Below are 21,500 nucleotides of genomic sequence, written 5' to 3' on the forward strand. Positions count from 1 at the left end.
TGGGGCTACGGAACTGATGGACAGGGGCAGAGCAGTTGATGTCATCTACCTGGACTTGTGCAAAGCGTTCGACACCGTCCCACATGACATCCTTGTCTCTAAATTGGAGAGACATCAATTTGATGGGTGGCCCACTCGGTGGATAAAGAACTGGCTGGATGGCCACACGCAAAGAGTTGTGGTCAATGGCTCCATGTCCGGCTGGAGACCAGTAACGAGTGGTGTCCCTCAGGGATCGGTGTTGGGATCGGTCTTGTTCAACATCTTTGTCGGTGACATGGACAGTGGGATTGAGTGCGCCCTCAGCAAGTTTGCCGATGACACCAGGCTGTGTGGTTTGGTTGATACGCCGGAGGGAAGGGATGGGATCCAGAGGGACCTTGACACACTTGTGAGGTGGGCTGATGCCAACCTGATGAAGTTTAACCATGCCAAGTGCAAGGTCCTACACCTGGGTTGGAGCAATCCCAGGCACAGCTACGGGTTGGGCAGAGAAGAGATTCAGAGCAGCCCTGCAGAGAAGGACTTGGGGGTGTTGGTCGATGAGAAAATGAACATGAGCCGGCTTCAGTGTGTGCTTGCAGCCCAGAAAGCAACCGTATCCTGGGCTGCATCAAAAGGAGCGTGACCATCAGGTCGAAGGAGGTGATCCTGCCCCTCTGCTCTGCTCTCATGAGACCTCACTTGGAATATCGTGTGCAGTTCTGGTGTCCTCACCATGAGAAGGACATGGAACTGTTGGAACAAGTCCAGAGGAGGCCACGAGGATGATCAGGGGACTGGAGCACCTCCCGTATGAAGAGAGGCTGAGAAAGTTGGGGCTGTTCAGGCTGGAGAAGAGAAGGCTGTGTGGAGACCTCATAGCAGCCTTCCAGTATCTGAAGGGGGCCTACAAGGATGCTGGGGATGGACTCTTCATCAGGGACTGCAGTGACAGGACAAGGGGTAACGGGTTCAAACTGAAACAGGGGAAGTTTAGATTGGATCTAAGGAAGAAATTCTTTACTGTGAGGGTGGTGAGGCACTGGAATGGGTTGCCCAGGGAGGTTGTGAATGCTCCATCCTTGGCAGTGTTCAAGGCCAGGTTGGATGAGGCCTTGGGTGGCATGGTTTAGTGTGAGGTGTCCCTGCCCATGGCAGGGGGGATTGGAACTAGATGATCTTAAGGTCCTTTCCAACCCTAACTATTCTATGATTCTATGATTCTATGGTGGGACAACAGTCAGAGCAATTGTGGGGTCCCAAAATGCTACTGGTAGTGAGTTCTGCTCAATATTCACATATGTACATATTTATGCATATGTGTATATATATTTATATACATATCCCTAACCTGCACAGTGTAGCAGGGGTGGAGAAGGTGAAGGAAGGCTGCTTTCCCTTTCCATTGCCCCACTCCAGGAGCATTGCTTCTCACAAGATGGGACCAAGTGCTCCCCTTTTATTCCTTGTACTGGGGTTTTATCCCTTGTACTGGGATAAAGGTCCTGAGCCCAGTGAAAAGGGAAAAGCCAGGGAGTTACTGTGGCAGCTTGCACTGCAGCCCCCAACCTTGGGGATGCCCCAGCACAGAGCCAGGCCCTCCACATTACCATCAGCTGAGAAACAGTTACTAAGGGCATAGGGAACCGTGCTCTGTCCACAGATCTCAGCTCTCATGCCCCAGGATTTACCAGTAGTGCAATAAATGACACAGATCCAAATTGCTACTGGTGCCTGAATTAGCTGGGCTAACATATGGGAAATGCTAAAAAACCTGCGCAATCTCCTAGTGTAAATAGAATGTCTGATGGGAACAGTCCTTTGCTTCAGGTTTGGATCTGTTAGGAGCTGCTTTCTCTAACAAAGCAAATATTTGGTGACAGAACTAGATGTAGAAAGTATTGCTTCACAGGAAAGTGTGAAGTATTCATAATGATATGAAATACTACTCAAAATTCAATGTTTTTCACATTCTGTTGTGAGCTTAAACATTGGACTTCTGTCACAGAAATTTCTGCTGCAGTAGACAATTTCTAGCATAAATGGACCTGCTTTCAATAGAAAATGGGACAGTTTTCAAAAGAAAAAAGGCCAATTTGTGAATAAAAATTGGCTTCTTTCTGAGCAAAGAGGCTTACAAACATGAAGTGATAAATGGCTTTGCAAGTTTTCCATACAATAATAACAACTTCTTAATCAAAATAATGAAAAAGCTGCTTCTAGGGGAGGGGGGGAAAGCTCCATTCAGGTTTTAATACATTGAATACATTTTAGAAAATAAATATATAAAAACTGTAAATTTTGTTCTACTCTGTCATCTGAATTTGTGTCTGAGACATGTCAGTAATATTTCTTTGTGTATATTTATGATGTTATAAATCAAAATCCTGTTGTGATTTGCTGCCTTCTGAGATTAATTTCATAGAATAACGTTGTAAAACTTAAGAAAATCCATTTCTTAAGATCCGCTATGTGGCAATGGCATCTGATTTTCTAGTAGTCCATATGTTTTTAGAACTAAGTATATCTTCTGGCTTGACTCATGGATTATACATGCAAATAAATAACTTTGTTATAGGTGATCTGATGAACACGTGACTTGGTTGCTTCTCTCATGGCCTAAAAATGCTTCAGGATCCAAGTACTAAGGAATTGGGATCTCCTTATTACGTGTGCTCCCGTGGACCTGTTCAAGCGAGTCTTGAGGAAGGCCACAAAAATGCTCAGAGGGCTGAAGCACCTCTCCTATATGAAAAGGCTGAGAGAGCTGGGGTTGTTCAGTGCAGAGAAGGCTCTGGGAAGACTTATTGTGGCCTTTCAGTACTTGGAGGAGACTCTAGATGGGGACAGACTTAATACAGCCTCTTGTGATCGGACAAAGAGTAATGGTTTTCAACTGAAAAAGGATAGGTTCAGACTAGGCATAAGGAGCAAATTTTTTATGCTGAGAGTGGTGAGACAGTGGAACAGGTTGCCCGGAGAGTTGGTAGATAACTCATCCAAGGGAACATTCAAGGTCAAGTTGTATGGAGCTCTCTGAAAAACCTGATCTAGTTGAAGATGTTCTTGCTCATTGCAGGGCAGGGTCAGCTAGATGACATTTAAAGGTCCCTTCCAATCCAAACCATTCTATGTTCTCTGCTACGGCATAAGCCCTACTTCAGCTTCCTTGATTCTGCTTTATAAGGCAATGCATGGGTGGTAGACAGAGATCGTTGTGCTGCTATATGGCGTTTCACACCAGTTGTCTCACTGCATGTTAATTCTCTGGAAATGCATTAGAAAAAGGACAGAGAATGTGTGATGTCTAAGATGTGTGACCTTGGTTCTCGTAAACACAGTTAGCCAATACAGCAGGTCTGAGGTTCGGTTAGCTCTCTAGCAGGGGTGCCCTAAGCGCCGTTTCGGGGGTCGCTATGTTGCTTTGCCCCTGTGATCCAGGCTTTATTTTTCAGGGTTTGAAAAAACATCCCTGAGCACACCTGACATTCTTACCATATAGTTTTAAAGGTGGTTGCAGCACTTTCTCATCTGTGTCCTCCACTGATGACGCAGCACTTATGGCCTTTGGGCAGATGCTTTCTTACAAGGCAGCCATACAAATGGCGACAATATTAATTTTAATTAAGTGTCCAGTCTTGCCTCCAGTGAAATCCATGTCAAAATTCTCTATGAGTTCCATGGGAGCAGGTTCTGATTCTGATCACAGCTCCCTTTGATGGGATGTATTACTATCCTATTGTCCAGCTTGCAAACAGATGTACTTTCATGCCTGGTGCCAGAGATGAATAAGAAATGCCGTCACACTCCCTTCGCAGAACAGTAGCCACAATTGGTTTTTTCCAAGTTATAAGTGTCTTTCAGTGGAGGGAAATTAAGCATGTCTTTTACAATGGACCTGTGCTGTCTGGTTCTACATTAGGTAGGCAGTTAGATAAGTAACCATGCCATAGAAATCGGATATTGTAGACGTAAATCATTACTTTTATTATACACATTTGCTTTGTACTATAACAGGCAGTCTACACATTTTAGAAACTGCTTTCTTGTTTCTTACAGTGAAGCAAACTTAGATTACAATTCTAAATGCTAATAAACAGAATTAATGTGATTTAATAAAATAAAGTGAATTTATATGTAGATTGTGACATTCGTATTTAACTACATGCTTGATGAAGCAAGCTGCTAAATATGGGTACACTGAAGTGTAAGTTTACTCTTTAAGTGCAGGTATATATTAATTTCTTTCCTCTTTCATAATCTCCTTAAATAACAGAATAGATTATGTACCGTTTACCAGTATTATAGTATTCCTTCATACTGTTCCAACTAAGGTTTCCATTGTAGCAGCTGAAGCCCATAGAAAGCTGTGTTTCTGATTTGGTAAAACATGTGATAACTGTGATCTCTTTCTATGCTGTGTTTTAGCATGTAAAATTAAGTTTTAGGATATTTATTTATTATTTTAACGTGAATTAAAAGTAGATTGCAATCTGTTGTAGGTTGGGTTTTTTAACCTTTCTTTTTCTGTTTTTGTCTGTTTGGTTGGTTTGGTTTGGTTTTTTTTTCAGACAATGGAAACTCCACAATATGAACTAGTTATTGAAGCTAAGGATTTAGGTGGCCATGATGTGGGACTGTCTGGTACAGCAACTGCCACTATTGTTATTGATGACAAAAATGATCATGCACCAGAATTTACCAAGAAGGAGGTAAGAGTTTGCCATCTGTGTTCTACAAAACAGTGTATGTAATTGTAATTGGTTTATTTCTAAATATAAAACTAAGGCATCTTTTTAGTTCAATGTGACAGACTTTCCTGGAGCTGCTGTTTTCTTTTTTTACATTAATAAATTTCAAAACTCCCTCTGCCTACACTCCAGCTTAAGGCTTTTGATGGTCAGGAACGTGGATGAAATCAACATGTTTTGTCCTGGATTCAGTTCTTCACCTGTGAGAGAGCTAGTCTTGTCAGTTCTGTAATGAAACTCTAGTCCTAAAAGCTCTACATTGAACCTACAAGTGGAATTTGCAAGGAAAGTTTTTTCCCCTGCAAGTTGAATTCCACTGAAGAATGCTGAAAAGTCTGAAAAAAAACCCCTAAACACAAACCAAAAGATATTCACTGCCTGTAGGAGAGTATAATAGTGCTACAGCAATATTTCTGGTTTCAGGCAAAGCATCTACCAAATTTCCTGCCCTTCTCACACTGCTCTCTTCCTTCTCATACATTTATTATTAATCTGATTTTTTTAATTGTTTCTTTTTGCCTCTGGTATCTGGAGAGGATGAGGGAGTGTCAAAAGTTTTACCTAATAACAGCTAGTTTGGATTTTGCTATAGAAGTTTCCTGAGGCTCTGCAGATTTTAAGGAATATTCCCAAAAGATGAGAAGTAAGCATGCGGGATGCTGATTTTAAGGTAGTTTTAGAAGAAGAAAAAGAAAGCCTATTGCTATAGAAGTCTTGAGCTTCTCCTTAAGGTACCTTTTTACCTTGTTGCCTTTTTTTTTTTTTCCTAGCCTAATTTTAGAAATTTGACAACAGATAGCTTTGAAACAAATTACTGCAATTTTACTTGAATAATTATTTCTTTTATGAATGCAAAGTGGATAGCCAGATTAAAAAAAGTTAGAGAAGGGTTTGGGGGGCTTTTTTTTGTTTCTTTGTTTGTTTGTTTTGGATTTTTTTGCTTAGAAAAAAGAAGAAAAAACAAGAAACCATGACAATTTTTCCCAACAGGAATATAATTTTTCACTAATCATTGGTAATTGCTATGATTACTTAAGTAAATGATTTGGCAAGAACATTTCAGTCACCTAGAAAGTACCATAGAGAACCTGATTCAAACCTTTTAAGTCCCTAAGTGATAACTAAGTGGCTTTTATCAAGCTATTAATTCTCTTAGAATTATCATTTTGATCAAGCTTTTAATATGCTGAAAGCTGTTTCCTGACAATCAATCAATAGTTAAAATATACTCAAAACATTGTAGGTTTTTTTTTCTTTTTTCTTTTTTTTTCTTTTTAGCCCTATTTTACATGTAAAAATGTAAAGGAAATGTAAATGTACAATGTAAAATAAATGTAAAAGGAAATGTTAAAGAAAAACTCAGTAAGTTTAGAAATAGGAAATGATTGTATTAGCAATATTGACAGCAATTCATGTCAATCAGAGTCATGCCTACTTGAATTTCCAGACATTGAGATTTCTTCTTCTGAAGAAATCTTTCTATAATAGTATGTTCTGTTTGACTTAATAGTTTGGTAATTTGGGCAAGTATGTTAAGAAACTTGTCGGCCTGCCTGGGCAGTATCTATTTCTGTGGAAATTCAGACAGTAAAAGGTACTCTGTACCCTTGAAAGTCTGGTGGTCTCAGTATAGAAATAAAATAGCAGATGTGAAGAGACAGCATTATGTTGCTTTCTTGCACTTTATATCACATGCAAATTTTCCCATAGAGACATCTTTTTTCTTTTTTTTTTTTTTTTTAATGCATCGTGACATGCTTTTGAACTTTTCACTATTTAGAGTTGTTGATGACCTCAGAAATCTTCCCTCTGCTTTGCTAGGGGATATTCTTACCCCATGAATAAGGCAGGAAAAATCTGTCTTTAGACATATGGTGCCAGGCCCCTTGAGAAACATATGCTCTGTTTAAAATAAGAAGTGTAAGAGGAGGAAGAGTGTCTATTAATAGAGCTAATACCACTTTATTTGGCTTACTGCTTAATGTATTTAGTCCTGTTAAAATACCAGTTGTATACCACATGATGCAATACTTCTGATTTCAATAAGACTTGAAAGAAAAAGACATATTCTACAAGATAATTTTTGAAGTAGAAAGCTCAAATTCATTAAATCTGAAGGTTTGAGTGCAACTTCTTTTATTTAGTTTGAGATTGGTTGCTTTAAGATTGGGTTCTTATGTTATGGGCACCTTTTCCCAGCTGTCTTTCTTCTATTTAAACATACTTTTTCTCGATGCATTTTTGCCTTTTATAAAACAAATGCTTATTTACTGACTTATGTTTTCTTCTGACAGTACAATTTCCACCTAAAACAGCTCTGCCTTTATGTGTCATATATTGTTGATGAAGCTTAATTAAGCCAAGTTTTCAATGTGTTCTCTTCCTCTGTAAGTGCAGGGGTTAAATACATTCCTGACCTGGGACAGTGAAAGCCAGTGGTGTTATGAAAGCTGGATGTGTTCAAAAGTCAGGGCAATGTATGAGTGCAAGACTGAGTACCCCAGACTGTGCACTAAATGGTGTTTTGTAGAACGTAGAATGCATTGCTGTATGTTTCTCAGTAAATACATGTATTATTTCAATAATGTTAACACAAAGGCAGAAGTTTAATGATTGTTTTTTATGGCTTTTTCCAAAGTTGAAATTCTTCATATTTCTATTTCCAAGAAATCTTATATATGTTAGCAGATATTTCTTTGGTTTCTCAGTGCAAGGCAATCTCAGCCATGAGTGAGCATGGCTCTGTCCATTGAAGATGAGTTTTATTTTTTGCCACTTGACCAATCTCTTCCTTTTTGTTTATCCAGAAACAAGCTTATGGATCTACCCCTAAGCAACGATATGCTTCTGTGTACTTCCATTTACTATATTTTATTCCTGGGAGGTCAGGCCCTTACACACCTATTTAAAATGTTCGTTAATGGCTTTATTTGATATTTTCAGAGAGGTCTAAATGCTCCTTTGTTGCTGTATGCAGTTTTTCAATAACTTCAACTGGGTTTATGTGTAGACCTTGTTGGAAAAGGGGACACTTACCTAGTGAACCCATTTTTCCATCTGCTATTTTTTAACCTGCACTCCACACCCATGTCATTTGGGTGCAGTTATAGCCTTCGTGCTTAGGGAAAAATTTGTTGATGGTGTGTCAGAGCATAATCACAGAAGAAGCTGAGCAACCTGGCTGTGATCCAGCAAAGCACTTCCATTAACTTCAGAGAAATAGTTTAAGCCCTTGAGGTTATAAGTACCTGTCAGGTACTTTGATGGGTTAATGTATGAGACACTGCTTTATGGGATTCAGCCCAGTAAACTATTTTGTTCTTGTCCTTCGTGCTACAGACTTTTGACTTGTTCTATTTCATGTATATATAGAATCACAGAAACATAGAGTAGTTAAGGTTGGAAAGGACCTTAAGATCATCTGGGTCCAACCTTTCCTTCCTGTTCATAATAGGCTCTGAACAGAGCAAAAATCAATTCAGACATGTAAACAGTACCCTGTTCCCTCTGGGGGTTTAAATAATTTAATCTCTTAATGCCTAAAAGAGCAATGTTTTAAAAGCTCCTCCAAAAATCCCAGGTAACAAGGTCTACCTTTTAAAAGGTCACAGTAGCTGGGATATTGTGCCAGATTTAAATTATAAAGAATGAAAATAGAGATACTTGTAAAGTTACTGACCTCTTTTTAAAATTTACAACCTTTTTTCTATAATATAAAAGAATTTTTAAATTAATTTTGTGAACTATTACTGAATACAGCATGTATATTGATGTATATTGTATCACAAAGAACAACTTGGCGTTTCCTTTCCAGCAAGTTAAAGCCTTAAGTTCAGCTTTTTTTCAGCAGCAAGGGTTTACTTATGTGCAAGTAACAAATGAAGCAAAGCAATGAATAGGAATTGATCATTCTAGAAAATCTGATACCTGGTTTGTGTACTGCAGGATATTTAAACTGCGTGGAAACGAGTTAGAGTGAGTGAACGCTAATGGTGCCAAGTATTGTTTTTATACATAGCACATTAAGAAACATGAGAATTACTTTCTAGTGTCACTTTAACAATTGGTGGCTGACCACGGCAGTGTAGTATGACTGTAAAACAGTCATTTTAGTCTACAGTTAATAGACTGTATTAACTATATAGTTGTTATTATATAGTAGTTACTGTGGTTGAAGTAACCATGGTTACTTCACTTTCACTATAGTGACACTATAGTTGAAGTGTGATGAAAAATTAACTGTAGCATTTGCTGGAAGTCACAAGCTGGCAAATCCTTCTCTTGTATCTGTTCCTATAGTCATGGTTCTTCCCAGATCTTCCCTAAAACATAATGGAGCTAAAAAAAAATGTTGTTTCAACATAACAATGGTATGGATTTGACCCATTCCTTTCTACCCTTCCTTCTCTAAAAAAAACAGTCCAATGATTCCTTCCTCTGGTCTTACATCATTCCTGAATGTAGAGTACATGCTCAAAACTGGGAGTCCACTGAGTATATTCAACTTCTGGCTTCTGTCCTCATGTTTTAAAGTATCTGTTCCCAAGGAAGAAGCTTCCATTGCTGCTCTATGGTAACACATTATTTTCCCTTAATATTATATATATTGTCTTTCCTTAACAAATGATATCAAACACTTGAGAGAAGAATGCAATGATGTGACTTAAGGGGATGATTTTTCTACAGTCCACCTAGTTCTCCCATCTGTCCTTCATCACAGATCTGGGACAGCAGTACACCCCTGAAAGTAGTGGAACACTGAAAGGTAGTGGGACTTGTCAAAGTTCTTTCAGTTGCACTTAAGAAAAAGGGCCTTCTTTTGGCCAGAGAACAGTCTCATTCATTTGATAATTCCTCTTTTTGCCACTTCCAGTGTCACCTTCAATGTCATTCATTTCTGGTACAAAGCAATGTAAAATAGAAAGAATTTTGTCACGTCAGGGAGAGTAAGATTTAGGAAAATATTTTTCCTAGTTTAGATTTCTTTGAATATGTGTTCTTAGAAATTAATTTTCCAGTTAAACAAGGAAGCTTGCCTCCTGTGAACAGGAAAAACATCAGGACAGTGAAATCTGAGCTGTACTAGTGCTGCAAGTCTCAAGTCTAAAATATGATTTCCTCACATTTTGAATACCTCCTGTTAAATGATTTATAAAAGAGTAATAAATGACTAATGTATGCTTTAAAAAATGATTCATCAATTCCTATAGAGACCTGTAAGTGAATAGGTTGCTTGTCACCATGATTTAGGATGGTTTCCAGCACTGTCTTCTGATTTAGTTGTGTAACCCTTTGGGGTAAGACAGCTCCTGAAGTACAATATGTATCTCCATCTGCTCATGGTTCAAAGAGGATATGAGACTTTTAGAATACCTTCTGAAGAGATTTATTTTGCAGCTCAGGTTGTGGAGAAACATGCTTTTTTTGATAGTCCCTGTCTTGGTTCTTGGTATTGGCTAAATCACGTTGAGGACCAAGTACTCATATAAAGCACTTTTAAGATTCCTCCTGGCCACCTTTCCCATAATTCTTTTACAAAAATGTCTCTCTCAGACATGATATTGTTATTTTCCATGCTAGACGTACCTTACTAACCAGACCTGTCCATTCAGTTTTCATGTTTAAAACCAAGAAATCTCACCTTCCCTTCCGTGATCTGAACATCAGCCCAGGTCCATCTTACCTTGTCTTTCAGTGAAAATGTTGCCCTTTGGGACTCCTATTTAATTTTATTCCTTTCTCTGTGGGTCTTGCCAGTGAGCAGGACCCTATCTTTGGACACTAAATCTGTTAATGGCTTATGATTCCCCTTCTCTAGACCCTTATATTTGATTTGGGGAAATCACTAGGAAGGATCATATTGCGCTAAACTGAGCAAAGAGTGCTGTCCTTTGACTAACACAGGTTAACAGTTAAGAAATAGAGCTGTACGATGGCCTAAATATTATGGGAGCCACTCTTAAATTCTAGCAGCCTGTTCAAATCAGAGCAAACTGTCTGCAGTACTGCTTTTGTCATGAGAAAGAGTTTTGTGGAACAAATAAAACCATTTCAGCAAAGTCACATGAACAAAATGCACACTGGAATTTCCATTTGGCTCCCGTTTTTTGACTGTGAGACAATTTACATGCGGAGAAACCAGAATTCATACAGAAACTCAACAGAGCAGGGCAAAGCCTCTACAGATGTTAGTAAACTTTGGCAGCTTCAGGATGGCTAGGGATCGTCAGAGATGAGCTCTTTGGCCTTCTTTGTTTTTTTCTGAATCTGTAAATACTGCTAGAAAGGCTCTTAACCTCCAGAAGCCCCCTACACTAGACAAATATTTGCACTGACCTTTTCACTCAGCTTTACATCCACTTCATACCCTTGCAGCAGTTCACTAACACACTTATCTGAAACTCCAGGTGCCCAAAAGCCTCTTGAAAACAAATGGAAGTCATTAGCTGGTATATTTTTCACACCTGAAAGGCAGAATTTAATTTGTTTGGTCATGGAAAATAATGGAAATGTGTTCAAGGATTAGAATTCCAAATGTGTCTCTGTCATCTTAACCTAACTACTTTCAAGTAACTTGGAAAAATGCCCGTGATCAAGAAGAATGTTTGTTAATATTTCTGAACGGTATTGTGGTGATACCAAGCTAAGGACATCTGGAAGACTTATTTAAACAATCTGGCTAATGAAATTACCTTTTTTGTTACTTTTTTTCTTCTTCAATATTGCATGTAAGTTCTTATCAGAATTAGCTGGTTTGAGGTTTTTTGTGTGATACGAAATGTTCAGCATCACTCAGAATTGAATTACCAATGACCTTAAAAACAAGTACTTTGCTTTGGCATTACAAGGGAAAATAGAATAACTTTAGAGCAAGGAAACAAAACAAACATGCTTATTCTGTGCACTGACTGAAATAGAGGACTGTTAGCAAAAAAAACAGGGTTTGGAAGATCAGTGTTTCCTGTACTCATCCAGATTCGTACTGTATGCATGATTATTTGTATTCATGTGGCTTTCAGCAAGCTATCTGCATAGCCAGTGTAAGCACTTTGCTCAAGAACTTTTGCAAAATATGTTTAACACTGAGTCCATCCACTTATCACATAATTAGAGCTGGATGCACTGCATAGCAGTAGGCAGCAGACTTCTACATTTATCTTTGCTTGTGAGGGGTGAGTTCATTGCTTTGTTTCTCTCCACCAAGGTCATGAAATACATGAAGTTGTCTGCTTAATCTCCAGATAAACACATTTCAGTGGTACATAAAACAGCAGAGTGCCTGCTTTATAATCTGAAAGCAGCACAGAAAGACTTGTATGAGTAAAGGAAAAGTTCTGTGAATAGAAATGATCACTCTAACAGTGAGAAACTGGGGAGAAACACAAAGGCACTTCACTATTTTTCCAGATCTGATTTTTTTCCCAGGATTCTTGTTCTCCAAGTCAGCTCACATAGTAAATTTGTATTTTTGCTGGTACTTTTCTTTTTTCTTTTCTAGTTTTCAGTGTTCCTTTCCTACCTTTTATTTAGTCTCCTTGATTTATTGTGATCAGCTGATCAGAGCAGTCCTGATGCAGACCTCTGTGTCAGTCCTTCTGTAACCCTTAGGTTATGCGTGGAAGGTCAGCAGCAAACTCAGTGGCAGTAACAGCAATTCTCACTACAGCTGGTAAATTCTCACCACAAAACCATTCCAGTGCTGACTATCCTCTGAAGACTTCTTCCATCTGCTTCTGCTAACAGCAAATATCCAAACACTGTGAGCAACAAAAAAGCCACAAAACCCCACAATTTATTTCTCTCTTCTACAAGAAATGAAGGTTAATATGCTTCCTCAATGTGGTCTATGAAGTGTGAACTTTACGATAGATATTAAGGTCAAAATTATAAAGCAAACAATAACAGTAAGACTTTTGACTACATCTAGTACAAATACATGTGGGCAAGTAACTTGATAGTAGAAATTAAAAAGGAAAGAAGGAAAGCTCAAACAAAGGCCCTTGAGAGAAGCACAAGCTAAACAAAGATAATGTAATGTCTCCAGATCTACTCTTGGACTACTTATTCAGGGAAACTGAATAAACATAATTATTTGTTTTTGCTAGGAATGACAATGTGATTTTCCAGTTAAATATATTCTCTCCAGCTGGACTTTTGCTGTTGCCTTCAAATCAAACTAGGAGTGCTTTCTAGAGATTTCAATTTTAATATAAATGTTAAAATTGGAGCCTATTTCCTGAGAAACTAATTTTCTTTTCCTCTGGGAATTTACTATTTCATTCTTCTCCGAGAGTAGTTTATAGCATGTTGTACTTCATTAACTGTCCAAGGAGTTCCACCTTCAATGTTGAGTTCAGGGAGGTGACATGCAAACTTCAAATAAACTTTACACAATTATTTTCAGGTCAGATGTGACAGAATGCATCAGTTTCTTGTGTCAAATCACCTTATGGTTTCTGAATTGGGAGACCTCATTTAACTACATAACATCCAGTTGAGTGAAATTCTAAGTTCTGTGTAGAAACACTGTGGTTTCCATGCAGGGTATTCATTGCAGAGTGGCTCCTAAATCATTGTTGTTTCATTCAGCCTTAGCAGTTTGTAAATTGGTGGGCAGGCACTAGGGAATAGATGACCAGGAATTACTTTTATGGAGCAACCAGCAGATATCTTCTGTGGCTTGAAGGGACTTTTATGTACATAAAGGGTTACAGTTCCTCGCATGTGGAATGTGGAATCTTAACAGAAACACCAAGAACTCATAATCTCCTTGTCTGACACAGCACAGATTATTTGAGGAGTAATAAATAGAGGAACTGTTAGATGTGTAGCAAAGTATCACTCTAATCCCATGAGTTAAGAAACCCACACTGTTAATATGCCACTAGCATCTGTAGGAGTTCTATTTTTAAAGTAGGATTAAACAAGATAACACACTATAGATCTTCACATATTCAATTTGCTTCAGACAAAACCCTATTTAATAGCAATTATACAATATGTGTGAGCTGGTATCATGGTTGCAGTTTATATGAGCAGAAGGGATTTATAAAGCTGAAGTATGTTCATACAAAAATAATAGTTATATGACTGCTTAGGTCATTCCACTAAACTGGAATGAGTTTTGTGATCAGTTTATCTATTTCTTCACTGACAAGTGAGATTTTAAGATTTTTGTCAGCAATACTAAAACTGATTTGTCTACTACAAAATTTGCTAACCATCTGTGCATACGAATCAAAATGTCAGGATTATTTAGACAAAATATCCTTTTTCCTTCTGCTCTGAAACAGTAAAATAGTGAACTGATAAAAATCACCATGCTAAAAGGAGCTTTATATTTATTCAAGAAAATTGTTAGTAAGTGTTATGAAGGAGACTCATTTGGAAAGCAATAAAATACTGTAGGGTTCATCATCTCTTGAACTTACTGGAATGAAAACAGTGTTGAGACATTTAAGAGAAAAAATAAACACAACGGTTTAGGGGATTTATACAGAACTTTGCAGTTACAGTCTCTTTTGAAGAAAATGGTTTGGGACTGTAATTTATACATATCCTTGTACTTTCTACTTTGGCTTATTTCCAGGACTTGTTTGCCTTAGAGTCCCAGATGCTTGTTTTCTTAAAGGGTAGCCGTTTCTCTAGCCAGCTGTCTAACAGTCACTTAATATTTATTTGGTTTTACAAATGTTTTCCCCTGTGCTCCCAGTCCATATGTCACAACAAAAAGTATAATCCCACCACTACAGAGTCTCAATGTTATCCTCACTTTCCCAGTCTAGACTTTGATCCTTATGAAAAATCCCTGAATCCCAGTTAGTTACCTGACCACATCTGCCTCCAACGCTGTTGCTCTATGGCCGATCCCTCTTAGTTTGTGTTCTAACTCATGTTCTCTTCTTCCACTTAGCTTGATGTAGCTTTCATAGAGATATATCGTTTCACTTCTCTGTATACTGTGAAAGGTTCCTTCCAGCTACTTGCTTATCTAGTCTTCTTGATACTTAATTTGCCCAGCACTTGAAATATATTGTTGTCTTTTTGTGTTATCCTTCAAAATCCCTTCTTCCTGCTTCATCAACCAACCAAACAATACTCTTACACTTTAGTTTTTCTCCCTTTCAAGCCTAGCAGTTAGTCAACAACTTATAAGGAACTTTCTCTGAATTTTAATAATTAACTTATTTTTAACTTACTCTCCAAAATCCTTCAGCCTGTCCTTTGACTCACAGAGCCTGAACACTCAGTGTCCCTTAAACGCACCTCTGCTCTCATTTCCAGTTCCCACTTCAGTGAGACTGATTTCAGTGATATATCGATTGAATCCTTTCTGCTGAGTGTGATGTCCCTTTCTCTCTGTTCTTATGTTCATCACTTTCTCCATTGTCCTTTTATATGGAAAACTCTTCTAGTATTTCATAAAAAACTATGTTTCTGACATTTTTCATCTTTTTGCCTTTCTGTTCCATGTTTTCACTCCTTCAGCATTATTTCTTGGAGATCGTCCTTTTCCATTCCTTGATGCTGTCCCCCAGTGGATTCTTCTTCATGCCCTCCCCGTCTCCTTCCCTTAGGAACCACCATCCTGTTTTCATGACTTACTTAAACTGTCTGCTATGACTCTCAAAAGTCTATGAACACTCTTTGCCTGCCTTCTATGAACTGAGTACCATCACTGTCTGCTACCCCACATCATCTTATTTTTTTCTTTTATGCTTTATTTCCTCCTCCTCAGCTCATTTGTTTTGACCACCTTCAGTCACAGAGGCCAGCAGCGCACATACGTTATGTAGTACTGTCAGATATTCTTAGATCAATGATTTTTCTTCATTTAGAAGATGGATGGTAAGGAGAGTGCTGCTGTCCTCAACAAGTTTAAAGGGTTGAAAACAGTCTTTTAGTTAAAAAAGAAAAGTTTGAGAAATCTAAGGAGTTATGTGAGAAACTTTTCAAAAGATGCATAGGAAAAATCAATCCTGCTAAATGAATCTAAATTTAAACCAACAGTTGTCTTTTGCTGAAATAATATAAAGGGAAAAGATTTATCTATAATATTGATATTCTTAGTTGTCTCTACCCAAGATATGGCTCCCATCCGAAGTGCTCCTTTGAAATGTGTATATAGGACTATGCTATAATGTAAATCTTATTTTATACACATTCATATCTATATGCATAGAAACACATGCGCACAGATGTTTGCCTACCTAAACTGAGGACCAGATGTTTTATTGTCTTAAAATTGCATTTTCTAATATGAATTAATACAAAATGAAATTTTATTTGATTTTACTTATCTATTTGAAAATAACACAGCTAGTACTTGAAAAGAGAGACCACTGTATCTGATTAATTGATTCAGTGTTGAACTAAACTAAGAAAAAAGTGTATGTCTGAAGACAAATGAAAGGCATGCTTTCTAAGTTAGCAGCTCTGACCTTTTCAAGTTTTCTATCTTAAATAATAATCAAAGCCATGAGTAAATAAATTCAACTTTGCCTGCAGATGTTGAACTCTTTAATGTCCTTTTACTCTAATATAACCACTGCCTGATATCAATGGCAGAAACAGTTTTATCGTGCCCCATGCTGGGGCTGACTGGCAGTCTCTAGGAGCTGTTTTCTTTCCTCCAGCCATCTGATTAAAATGCAGTTCCAATCAATAAATCTGTACAGTTTCCATCAATGGTAAGTGTTCGCCTAGGGGTCTTCTGTGTCCCAGAGGTATTTCTTTTCTTCAGTTTTTCTGTATTCATGAGAAAACCAAATTACAATAAGTCTTGTTTACCTAGACTGCCTGTTGAGATTGTTTTTGGACTGCCTGCTGAATCTGGCGTGAGCAATACAGAGCACACAAACACACTCACATGCTGGTAGATGTAGATATAGATGTTAGCAATAAGGTACCTCTTTTAGAAACACTGAGTTCCAGCATAGCCTCTGTGAAGTCTTTGCTTTAGGAAGATTAAATATTTAAGCAGGCAATCGTTTGGCATGTTAGTGGGAAAGAGTGTAGGGTGAATTACAAAGAAACGTCTCAGATTCTGACACCTGATTTCAACTGAACTTCAGTACTATTCAGGGATGTCAGGGTTAGCCTGTTTTTTTGTTTTCTTAAATGAGTATTATCTCAGTTGATCAATGAGGTAATATGTGACCATCTACTCAGTTTTGGATTCTCTTATTCTAGTAATAATGCAATCAATTAAAAGTGAATTTTAATTATCTTACTTATTGTGCGTTTAAAGGGAACATGACAGCTATTATAGAACTCTTAATTCATTATTTCCTGTGGTGATCTATTTGCAAATTCAAAACATAAGCTTTTAAAATGTGACATCCCCTGCAGTCTCATTTATTTCTTAAATTTGTACGTCATCTTTGTAAATAATGGTCAAATAGAAACAATGAAGCGATTGTATTCAATTCATAACTTTTCTCATTTCTTGTCTTTGTGTTATGGGAGATGCAAGAGAAAGGTAATAATCCTGCCTGAGTACAGCAGAAAGTACTATGTGTTGCCATGCATACACACATCAAGAAAAGCATCTAGTTTGTTTCTTTAAAAAACTATTTTCCAAGGGAAGTACTGGACTGTAGCTGCCTATAAATGCAGACTCTAGGTACTAATCAGCAGAAAGAAATGCTTTCAGCTACACATTGCACATCTGAATTTTTTATTCAGAAATAATAAGCGTGGTCTGTGAACATTTACACAGCTGGTTATCCGTGTTACATAGGTAAAGATATTGTAACGTCTTTACTGGAGTACTTCGCAAGTATTCAGGAAGCACCTTACTCCCTTTTAAATGCCCAGAGTCCAGACCACAGGTTGAAGTTCACTGATTCCATAAACTTATTTTTCTTAAGTTCGTAAAGTATGGGCAGCATTTCAAATGTTACTATTATAGGATCATAATTTAAAAATACTAGCATTCTCAAAAATCTCCAGCAGTGTGTCATTTCCCTGCTTTAATAAAATGAATGAACAGATGTAAAATATACTTCTGCTGAACTATCATCTAAATTCATAAGCTATTTCTCATGTGTCTGAATTCCATGTTGGTTTCCCATTTTCTTTGCCTTAGAAAAAAAAAAAATCACACTCTCACATTTATCACTCTGGGGATATAGATGAGAAGTATACCCTCCATTTCATTCACTTTAGACTAATACCCTCAATACAATTCAAATCCCATCTCTTCAAGGCTATTCAGCAAAACCTACGCACTGGAACACCCAGGATCCAATTGGAAATTTCCCTTGCCATCTGCACTGAAGATTGGCAAGTGGGCTCTGAGGACACTATCTGTCCTCTCTGACAGAATGAGGTGGCACACAGCTACATTCAGTCTTTTTGGCTGGCATTTATAATAATAGCAGAAGCTTAGCAACAAGTTGGGAAAAAGCAAGGAAGGGATAAATAATGACTGCTAAGTGGGAGAGGTGAGAAGGCTGTGTGTAACTAGTGAAACTTGCAGCTAGGGAACACATCAGCTGGCTCTAACCACTCACGAAGGTATGTTTTCTTTGCCTTGTGGCAGCTTAGCAACATAGCAGGTGCTCCCTGGAAGTGGTAAACAAGCTAAACAAGACAATGCAGAGATTAGATGGAATAAAATTCTGGAGCCTTAAAACCACATGAAGCAGTTGTGTTTCCATAGGAAAAAATGAGTATAAAAATCCCAGTCAATGTGCGACTACTGCCAGTCTTACTTGTTGGCAAGGTTTGTGGGCTATGAGAGGGTGATATTTTGCACTAATTTCATGTGAGGAACAAGTGGATAATATGCCCTATGAGTTCTGCCATAATTTCTTCAGTAAACCCTATTTCTAAGGGTTTATATTATAAGCAAGCCATAAAAATTTTTGATGGTTTGAAATTGACAAGAGAGTTATCAGGCTCAGATTGTGGTTTTTCAGGGTTTCTTAGGGCTTGTGGGTTTTTTGGTTTTTGTTATTTTTTTGATTTTTTTTTTCCTCTTCTGTCTGATAAAAATCATTTTGGCAAAGAGAGTAGTGGAACAGAATGTGAATCAATCTGCTTTTTTTATTTCCTAGCTGCTCTGGAATTTAAATACCTCTTTGCCAGACAATTCAGGAAAATGATGAAGTAATAGTTGAGATTTGTAAAAAAGCATGATTTTCATCAGAAACCTTTGCTGTGGAAGGAGCAGTTTGTCCCTGCGGGACTTCTAGGAAAGAGTTGTTAATTCACTAGTAAGAATGGTGGAGTTGTAACTGAAGCAGGAATTTTTTTATGGCAGCCACGTTGCAAACAGTCTCAAACCCATTAGATTTGAGTATCTATTTCTGCTATTCGTGTTCTGTTTCAAATCTTCCCCAGATTGACATCGTAATTATTTTCCTGTCCCCTTTCCTTACATTTTGTTGCCAAAAGAGAATATGACCAGCTAAGGAAGCAAATGCCAGCCGCACCATTTTCATCTTTTTTTCTGCAGTAAGGAGGGCAGATGTGATTTTGCAGTTACAGCCTGTATCTCTAGCTATCCGCACCAAATCCAGTGTAATGAAGGATCTTATATGATAGGGAGTTTGAGACTGGAATCTCAGCTAGGGAACTCCTTCCCATCACTTTTTTTTTGGCACAGAAAAAAAAATAGGGTTTGGCTATCCAGTGAACTTCAAGGCAATTAATGAACACCATGGACCTGAAAAATATTGGAAAACTAAGCAAAGATGTTTGGTTCCCCTTTCTGTTCTGTATATATTATTGGATTTGAGCTTATAATGACATCTGCAGAGGAAGGGTTCTCCAGATGTTCTCAAGTCCCTTCTTCCTATTTGTATAATTTCCAGTATTTGCTTATTTTTGCTTCAAGAGTGTTGAAGGTACAGTCTCCGTGATCTCCCACCAATCCACTACAGTACTGCAGCTATCCTGCTAGTAACAAATTCGGCCTCATCTCTGATGAGAATTTCCCTTCCCTTCACTGAAGCCCGTCACTTCTTAGCCTTGTCCACTGTGATGTTGACACGTAAACAATCTTTTTATCTGCAATAGCCCTGTGTGCATTTATTATACAGGTTTGCTCAAGACCATGAGATTAGATATCTGCTGCTCTGACAGTTCTTTGCTTTCCATGCTGTGGGCAGGTGCTATAATACAGCTGGGGCTCCCCAGTGCTGAGCAGATGGAAAAATTCCTGCTTCTTTCTGGCACACAGTACTACTTTTTACACATCTCAACACAGTTTTGCTGGTTTTGCAACATTAAATTGCCTTTATTGTCCACAATTCTTTTTCAGTAGCAGAGTAAGTGACAAAACTAACATCTGCTATATGTGCTTTCTTCTTCTTTCATCCTCATCACAGGAGAGGAGTATATATATTTTGAGCATTTTGATCTGATGGAGTTTTGCTGCTGTTTGTTTTCTTCTATACATATGCTTTTGTATTCAATATGCAGAATTTGATTATATCATTTGAGTGTTTTTATTTGTTTGGGGTTTTTCTGTAGAACAGGCTGAGGATATTTCATTCACAAATGAGAATCTATAAACACTGCATGGGGAGCTTTATATCCCATTTAGGCACATTGTGATCTTCTACCCATTTCTCTGTTCATACGCCTAACTTCTGACCTGAAATTATCCTGCAGTTCCTACTTTGGGTTTCTCTTAAGGTAAGGGAGTCTGAAAACTGTGTCAGACTTTGTGCTGTGGGCAAGTACACAGGGGCTCAAGAGGAGATTCATGGATGCCAGAGTTAGTTCAGATAGAGTTTCATTAAGAGAATGTTTTATAATAATGTAGCATTTCTCATTCCAAAAGACCCCAAAGGAACATACAGAAAACGGATCCTGTCCATGGGCAAGCAGAAGATTAAATTGCAACTTTCTGCTGGTTGGAGGAAAAATGGAGACTTCATTTGCTTTGCTCAAGAAAGTTTAGTTTCTAAAACCAGCTTCTTTTGGAAATAACGACAAATCCTAGTGTTATAATGCTACTCTCAAAATCTTGTTTATGGGCAAAGGGGAAGCTCATCTTAAATATAAAGCCAAGAATTTATTGATAGCAAAATTGAAAACTAATCCAATTTCATCCTTAATACTTGAATTATTAATCCTGATCGTATTCCTGCAGAAAAAACAATTATTATTCTATTCAGAAAAAAAAATCAGTAGTGATAATACGGTATTATAAAACTGTTGTACACACTCTTTGTAGCTTCTGCCCCTTTTCCTGCTGTTATTCTCAGCATTTCCTGGTTCCTCTGGGTTGTAAAGTTGGTGGTTCCATTCCACTGTTTGTGGTAGGGGTGTTATTGCAACCTGTCAGCACTTTGAGTCCGGGACAAATGTGATGTTCATGTAGGTAACTTCTTCTTCCTCCCTTTGGAATTATTTGGGCTCATTTTTATGTATTTTCTAACACACTTTTACATGTTGCTCACTTTTTGTTGGTCTAAAGCCCCACATTACATCCAAATTTACTTTATATTATGTAGGCAGGTCAAGGAAAATTCAGGCAGAACAAGCCTGACAAACGTCCATCCTGAGGTTTGAGGCCTTGTAAACTTACAACATGACCTGTTATTAGCAGTGGCAGTACCATATTACAGAGCTACACAGTTTCTATATCATTCTGTGTTCTCCAGGCTGCAGTTAGCACTTAACTATTGGGACACCGCTTGGGTCCCATACACAGCAGAAAGAAGCTTAAGTATTATGGCTAGTGCAGACTTTGTGCAACTGTGGCTCTGGCCCTGTGCCTTGATGTGGAAAACACTGACTGATATACAC

General features: G+C 38.0%; 1 protein-coding gene across 1 annotated transcript in view; it reads left to right on the forward strand.

The window, feature by feature from the left end:
* Positions 1-21,500, forward strand: part of CDH13 (cadherin 13) — a gene marked incomplete at both ends in the record, with an annotated part of 482,104 nt that overhangs the window by 401,657 nt on the left and 58,947 nt on the right. The window contains one exon of the mRNA XM_080638637.1: positions 4,554-4,694. Within this exon, the coding sequence (XP_080494763.1) occupies positions 4,554-4,694 (141 nt within the window). The remainder of the gene's footprint in view (positions 1-4,553; positions 4,695-21,500) is intronic.

This window comes from Psittacula echo, assembly GCF_963264785.1.
Source record: "Psittacula echo genome assembly, chromosome: Z".
Classification (NCBI taxonomy): Eukaryota; Metazoa; Chordata; class Aves; order Psittaciformes; family Psittacidae; genus Psittacula; species Psittacula echo.